The sequence below is a fragment of the Drosophila pseudoobscura genome, chromosome 3 (genome assembly GCF_009870125.1).
Source record: "Drosophila pseudoobscura strain MV-25-SWS-2005 chromosome 3, UCI_Dpse_MV25, whole genome shotgun sequence".
NCBI classification, from domain to species: domain Eukaryota; kingdom Metazoa; phylum Arthropoda; class Insecta; order Diptera; family Drosophilidae; genus Drosophila; species Drosophila pseudoobscura.
This window is the reverse complement of record NC_046680.1, coordinates 1814254-1822450: the sequence shown is the minus strand read 5'-3', so window position 1 is coordinate 1822450 and position 8197 is coordinate 1814254. Positions and strand designations below refer to the sequence as shown.

At 26.1% G+C, this 8197-nt stretch overlaps 2 protein-coding genes and 1 pseudogene across 2 annotated transcripts; 2 read left to right on the top strand and 1 right to left on the bottom strand.

Moving 5' to 3' along the window:
* Window positions 1-170: 170 nt before the first annotated feature.
* Window positions 171-1908, top strand: LOC117183516 (cytochrome c oxidase subunit 1-like). The gene is given in 2 exon segments (XM_033377501.1): window positions 171-663; window positions 665-1908. Coding segments are annotated over 2 exon segments (1338 nt in total). The 5' UTR covers window positions 171-567; the 3' UTR covers window positions 1907-1908.
* A 57-nt stretch (window positions 1909-1965) lies between these two features.
* Window positions 1966-2667, top strand: LOC26533224 (cytochrome c oxidase subunit 2-like; annotated as a pseudogene).
* Window positions 2668-5715: 3048 nt separating this feature from the next.
* LOC26532242 (NADH-ubiquinone oxidoreductase chain 5-like) lies at window positions 5716-7497 on the bottom strand. Its single transcript, XM_033377507.1, is given in 3 exon segments — window positions 5716-6212; window positions 6214-6932; window positions 7482-7497. Coding segments are annotated over 3 exon segments (1098 nt in total). The 3' UTR covers window positions 5716-5849.
* Window positions 7498-8197: the final 700 nt, after the last annotated feature.

The window sequence follows — 8197 nt, the reverse complement described above, 5'->3', positions numbered from 1 at the left end:
TAATAATATCAACATTAATTACATTATTTTTTTATTTACGAATTTGTTACTCAGCATTTTTGCTAAATTATTATGAAAATAATTGAACAATTAGTACTCAATTTAATAATATAAATACAAATTTATATTTAATTTGTACTTTTTTTTTCAATTTTTGGATTATTTTTAATTTCTTTATTCTTTTTTATACTTTAAGGCTTTAAGTTAAATAAACTAATAGCCTTCAAAGCTGTAAATAGAGGTAATCCTTTAAGCCTTAGTAAATTTTTACTCCTTCAAAATTGCAGTTTGATATCATTATTGACTATAAGACTGTTTGATTAAGAAGAAAAACTCTTATAAATAAATTTACAATCTATCGCCTAAATTTCAGCCACTTAATCGTGACAATGATTATTTTCTACAAATCATAAAGATATTGGAACATTATATTTTATTTTTGGAGCATGAGCCGGTATAGTAGCAACATCTCTAAGAATTTTAATTCGAGCTGAATTAGGACATCCAGGAGCTTTAATTGGAGATGATCAAATTTATAACGTAATTGTTACAGCTCATGCATTTATTATGATTTTTTTTATAGTAATACCTATTATAATTGGAAATTGATAAGTTCCTTTAATACTAGGAGCTCCTGAAATAGCTTTTCCACGAATAAAAAATAATAAGAGAGTGACTACTACCTCCTGCTCTTTCTCTTTTATTAGTAAGAAGAATAGTTGAAAATGGAGCTGGTACTGGGTGAACAGTTTACCCTCCCCTATCATCAGGAATTGCACATGGAGGTGCATCTGTTGATTTAGCAATTTGTTCTCTTCATTTAGCCGGAATTTCTTCTATTTTAGGGGCAGTACATTTTATTACAACTGTAATTCATATACGATATTCAGGAATTACTCTTGATCGTATACCATTATTTATGTGATCAGTTGTAATTACAGCTTTATTATTATTATCTTTACCAGTTTTAGCAGGGGCAATTACTATACTATTAACTGATCGGAATTTAAATACTTATTTTTTTGACCCTGCTGGAGGTGGAGATCCAATTTTATACCAACACTTATTTTGATTTTTTGGCCACCCAGAAGTTTATATTTTAATTTTACCTGGATTCGGAATAATTTCTCATATTATTAGTCAAGAATCGGGAAAAAAGGAAACTTTTGCATCTTTAGGAATAATTTATGCTATATTAGCTATTGGATTATTAGGATTTATTGTTTGAGCTCATCATATATTCACGGTAGGTATAGATGTTGATACACGAGCTTATTTTACATCTGCGACTATAATTATTGCTGTGCCGACAGGAATTAAAATTTTTAGGTGATTAGCAACTCTTCATGGAGCTCAACTTTCTTATTCTCCAGCTATTTTATGAGCATTAGGATTTGTATTTTTATTTACAGTTGGTGGATTAACAGGAGTAGTTTTAGCTAATTCATCTGTAGATATTATTTTACATGATACATATTATGTAGTAGCTCACTTTCACTATGTTTTATCAATGGGAGCCGTATTTGCAATTATAGCAGGATTTATTCATTGATTCCCGTTATTTACTGGTTTAACAATAAATAATAAATTATTAAAAAGTCAATTTGTTATTATATTTATTGGGGTAAATTTAACTTTCTTCCCTCATCATTTTTTAGGGTTAGCAGGAATGCCCAGACGATATTCAGATTATCCAGATGCTTATACAACTTGAAATGTAGTATCTACAATTGGTTCTTCAATTTCACTTTTAGGAATTTTATTCCTTTTTTATATTATTTGAGAAAGTTTAGTATCACAACGACAAGTAATTTACCCAATTCAATTATGTTCATCTATTGAATGATACCAAAATACTCCACCCGCTGAACATAGCTATTCTGAATTACCTCTTTTAACTAATTAATTTCTAATATGGCAGAAGAGTGCAATGGATTTAAGCTCCATATATAAAGTATTTTACTTTTATAAGAAAATTAATGTCTACATGAGCTAACTTAGGTTTACAAGATAGAGCCTCTCCATCAATGGAACAATTAATTTTTTTTCATGACCACGCATTATTAATTTTAGTAATAATTACAGTATTAGTTGGATACTTAATATTTATATTATTTTTTAATAGTTATGTAAATCGATTTCTTTTACATGGACAATTAATTGAAATAATTTGAACAATTTTACCAGCAATTATTCTTTTATTTATTGCTATACCTTCTCTTCGATTATTTACTTACTAGATGAAATCAATGAGCCTTCAATTACACTAAAAAGAATTGGACATCAATGATATTGAAGTTATGAATATTCAGATTTTAATAATGTAGAATTTGATTCTTATATAATTCCAACAAATGAATTATCAAATGATGGATTTCGACTACTAGATGTTGATAATCGAATTGTTTTACCTATAAATTCTCAAGTTCGAATTTTAGTGACAGCCGCTGATGTTATTCATTCATGAACAGTCCCAGCTTTAGGAGTTAAGGTAGACGGAACACCTGGACGATTAAATCAAACTAATTTTTTTAATCAGCCGACCTGGTTTATTTTATGGACAATGTTCAGAAATTTGTGGAGCTAATCATAGTTTTATACCTATTGTAATTGAAAATGTTCCAGTAAATTATTTTATTAAATGAATTTCTAATAGAGTAAAATCTTCATTAGATGACTGAAAGCAAGTACTGGTCTCTTAAACCATTTTATAGTAAATTAGCAATTATTTCTAATGAGATAATATTATTATTAATGAATTTTCTTTTAAATTATAAAAAAATTAGTTAAATTCATAACATTAGTATGTCAAACTAAAATTATTACATTTTTAATATTTTTTGATTCCACAAATAGCACCAATTAGATGATTACTTTTATTTATTGTATTTTCTATTACATTTATATTATTTTGTTCAATTAATTATTATTCATTGATACCTTCTGCACCTAAATCTAACGAATTAAAAAATATTAATTTAAATTCAATAAATTGAAAATGATAACAAAATATTTTCTGTATTCGACCCATCAGCAATTTTTGGACTATCACTAAATTGATTAAGAACATTTTTAGGACTTTTAATAATTCCCTCAATTTACTGATTAATACCATCTCGATTTAATATTTTTTGAAATTCAATTTTACAAACTTTACATAAAGAATTTAAAACATTATTAGGACCTTCAGGTCATAATGGTTCAACATTTATTTTTATTTCATTATTTTCTCTAATTTTATTTAATAATTTTATAGGTTTATTCCCGTATATTTTTACAAGAACAAGTCACTAAACTTTAACTCTTTCTTTAGCTTTACCTTTATGATTATGTTTTATACTTTACGGTTGAATTAATCATACACAACATATATTTGCTCACTTAGTACCCCAAGGAACACCATCTGTTTTAATGCCATTTATAGTATGCATTGAAACTATTAGAAATGTGATTCGACCTGGAACTTTAGCTGTTCGATTAACAGCTAATATAATTGCAGGACACTTATTATTAACTTTATTAGGAAATACTTTATTAGGAATACTGGTCCTTCTATATCATATTTTTTAGTAACATTTCTATTAATTGCTCAAATTGCTTTATTAGTTCTTGAATCAGCTGTTGCTGTATTAAGTACTTAATACTCTAGAGAAGTAAATTAATTAATAATGTCTACACATTCAAATCACCCATTTCATTTAGTTGATTATAGCCCATGACCTTTAACAGGAGCAATTGGTTCTATAACTACTGTTTCAGGAATAGTAAAATGATTTCATCAATATGATATTTCTCTACTTTTTTTAGGAAATGTAATTACTATCTTAACCGTTTATCAATGATGACGAGATGTATCACGAGAAGGAACATATCAAGGATTACATACTTACGCCGTAACTATTGGATTACGATGAGGAATAATTTTATTTATTTTGTCAGAAGTATTATTTTTTGTAAGATTTTTTTGAGCTTTTTCCATAGAAGTCTATCTCCAGCTATCGAAATTGGAGCCTCATGACCTCCTATAGGAATTATTTCTTTTAATCCATTTCAAATTCCTTTATTAAATACAGCAATTTTATTGTCATCAGGAATTACAGTAACTTGAGCTCATCATAGTTTAATAGAAAGAAACCATTCACAAACAACTCAAGGATTATTCTTTACTGTATTATTAGGTATTTATTTTACTATTTTACAAGCATATGAATACATTGAAGCCCCTTTCACAATTGCAGATTCAGTTTATGGGTCTACATTTTATATAGCAACAGGATTTCATGGAATTCATGTTTTAATTGGAACAACTTTTTTACTTGTATGTTTATTGAGTCATTTAAATAATCATTTTTCAAAAAATCACCATTTTGGATTTGAAGCAGCAGCTTGATATTGACATTTTGTTGATGTAGTTTGATTATTTTTATACATCACAATTTACTGATGAGGAGGTTAATTAAATATTAATATCTATATAATATAAAAGTATATTTGACTTCCAATCATAAAGTCTGTTAATAACATTGTAGATAATTTTTTCAATTATTTTAATTGCTTCACCTAACCTAACCTAATTGCTTCATTAATTTTAACAATTGTTACTATTGTAATATTTTTAGCCTCAATTTTATCAAAAAAAGCTTTAATTGATCGAGAAAAAAGATCACCATTTGAATGTGGATTTGATTCTAAATCATCTTCACGGTTACCTTTTTCTCTTCGATTTTTTTTAATTACTATTATTTTGTTAATTTTTGATGTAGAAATTGCTTTAATTTTACCTATAATTATTATTTTAAAATTTTCTAATATTTTCGTCTGAACTTTTACTTCAATTATTTTTATTTTAATTTTATTAATTGGACTTTATCATGAATGAAACCAAGGCATATTAAACTGATCAAATTAATTAGGGTTGTAGTTAATTATAACATTTGATTTTCATTCAAAAAGTATTGAATATTCAATTTATTGCTATTAGTTTCGACCTAATCTTAGGTAATTTTACCCTTATTCTTTAATTGTAGCCAAAAAGAGGCATATCACTGTTAATGATACAATTGAGAATTCACTCCAATTAAGGAAGTATGGTGATCAAGTAAAAGCTGCTAACTTTTTTCTTTTAATGGTTAAATTCCATTTATACTTCTGTTTATATAGTTAAATAAAAACATTACATTTTCATTGTAAAAATAAAATAATTTTTTTTATAAATTACTAAAATTAATTCACTATATTCAAAGATAAATTTATCTCCATAACATCTTCAGTGTCATACTCTAAATATAAGCTATTTAAATAAATAAATAATAAAAAATTAAATAAAATTAAAATTCAAAATACAAATAATATTAAATAAATTTTTAAACTATTATTATGTATTAAAAAAAAAATTTGAGAATAATTAACTAATTTTTGATATAAATGTTGACCGCCAAAATATTCTGATCACCCCTGATCAAAACTTTTAACAACAATTTGACCATAATTTAATGGATAAAAAATTATTCCATAAGTTCTGATATAAGGTATAAACCATATCGATCCTAAAAATGTTGAAAAATTATAAAAAATAAAAGATTTATTTAAACTTAGTTAAAGAAATTAAATAACCTAATAATCCCCCCAAAATACAAACAAATAATGTTAATAATTTTATTGATAAAGGTAAACAAATTATATAAGGATAAGGAAAAATTTATCAATTTAATATTCTACCCCCAATAATTCTTATAATTAATAACCCTATTATACCACGCAATATAATTAATCTTTCATCATTTAATATATTTAAACTACCACAATTTAAACCACCAGTTATTTAATAGTAAACTAACTGAAAAGAATAACTAACAGTTAACCCGGTAGAAAAAAAAAAAAAATGAAAATAAATTAATATTACTAATTATGACAATTTCTAAAATTATATCTTTTGAATAAAACCCGGCTAAAAAAGGTATACCACATAAAGCTAAATTAGAAACATTAAAACAAGCAGAAGTCAAGGGTATGTGAATTCTTAAGCCTCCTATTAAACGAATATCCTGAGAATTATTTATATTATGAATAATAGCACCTGCACATATAAATAATAAAGCTTTAAATAATGCATGAGTTAATAAATTAAATATAGCTAACTTATAAAATCCTATAGAAAGAATTCTTATTATTAATCCTAATTGTCTAAGAGTTGATAAAGCAATAATTTTTTTTCAAATCAAATTAAAAATTAGCTCCTAAACCAGCTATAAATATAGTTAAACCAGATAATAATAATAATAATTGACCTAATCAAGAAGTTCTTAATAAAATATTAAACCGAATTAAAAGATATACCCCAGCTGTAACCAAAGTAGAAGAGTGAACCAACGCAGAAACAGGGGTAGGGGCAGCTATAGCAGCTGGTAATCAAGATGAAAAAGGAATCTGAGCTCTTTTAGTTATAGCAGCTAATATAACTAAAAACCCAATTATTAATATTTCATAATCATTTTTTATAACTTCTAAATAAAAAATATAATTTCAACCTCCATAATTTAATATTCAAGCAATAGCCAATAATAGAGCTACATCTCCTACACGATTCGATAATGCTGTTAATATACCAGCATTAAAAGATTTTACATTTTGAAAATAAATAACTAAACAATAAGAAACTAATCCTAAACCATCTCAACCTAATAAAGTTCTAATTAAATTAGGACTAATAATTAATATTATTATTGATAAAACAAATATCAAAACTAATATAATAAATCGATTAATATTCTCATCTCTACTTATATATTCTTTTCTGTAAAAGATAACTAAAGAAGCAATTATTAAAACAAAAGATATAAATAATAAACTTATCCAATCGAATAATAAAGTTATAACAATTCTCAAAGAATTTAACGAAACTAATTCAAATTCAATAAAATAAACTATATTATTTAATTATTTTATTATTTATTATTATTTAATAAAAAATATAAACTTAATAGAAAGCAACTTAATCTAATAGAAATTAAATTTACAAATCTAATTCTACAAATTGATAAATATTTCACGATCTAAAATGAATTATTTTATATCACTAACACCACAAATTAGTATTTTTATTAAACTATTTAAATTTATAATCATAATATACATGAATCTCTTCTTAAAATCAATAAATTTAGAGGTAATCAATGTAAAATTATTAATAAATATTCACAAATTTTCCCCCCTTTAAAAGAAAACACACCAGAAAATAATTTTCCGTGTTGACTAAAAGAATATAAGTATAAAGTGTAAGCTGCTCTAAAAAATGATAAAAATGATAATATAATTATAGTTAATCATGATCAAGAAACAATTCTATTTAATAAAGAAATTTCTCCTAATAAATTTAATGTAGGAGGAGCTGCTATATTAGCTGAACTTAATAAAAATCATCATAATGTTATAGCAGGTATTTTAATAACCCCTTATTAATCAATAAACTTCGTCTACCTAACCGTTCATAAGATACATTAGCTAAACAAAATAAGCCAGAAGAACAAAGCCCATGAGCAATTATTAATGTATATGAACCACATAAACCTCAATAAGTTATTGTTAAAAGACCAGTTAATACAATTCCTATATGAGCAACTGAAGAATAAGCAATTAAAGCTTTTAAATCAGTTTGTCGTAAACAAATTAATCTCACTAAAACACCACCTACTAAACTAATTCTAATTCAAATAAATCTATATTTTAAATTTATTATCTGAAGAAACGAAATAACCCGTAACAAACCATAGCCTCCTAATTATACCCGATACTCAAAATGAGTATTGGGGTATATTAGATTTGTGGTAAAAGTGGATGTGTGTAACGTCCAGAAGGAATCGTTTCCGACCCTATAAAGTATATATATTCTTGATCAGCATCAATAGCCGAGTCGATTGAGCCCTGTCTGTCTGTCCGTCCGTCCGTCCGTCCGTCTGTCCGTCTGTCCGTCCCCTTCAGCGCCTAATGCTCAAAGACTATAAGAGCTAGAGCAACGATGTTTTGGATCCAGACTTCTGTGATATGTCACTGCTACAAAAATATTTCAAAACTTTGCCCCGCCCACTTCCGCCCCCACAAAAGGCGAAAATCTGTGGCATCCACAATTTAAAAGATACGAGAAAACCAAGAACGCAGAATCGTAGAGAATGACCATATCTTTTAGACTGCAGCATCTGAA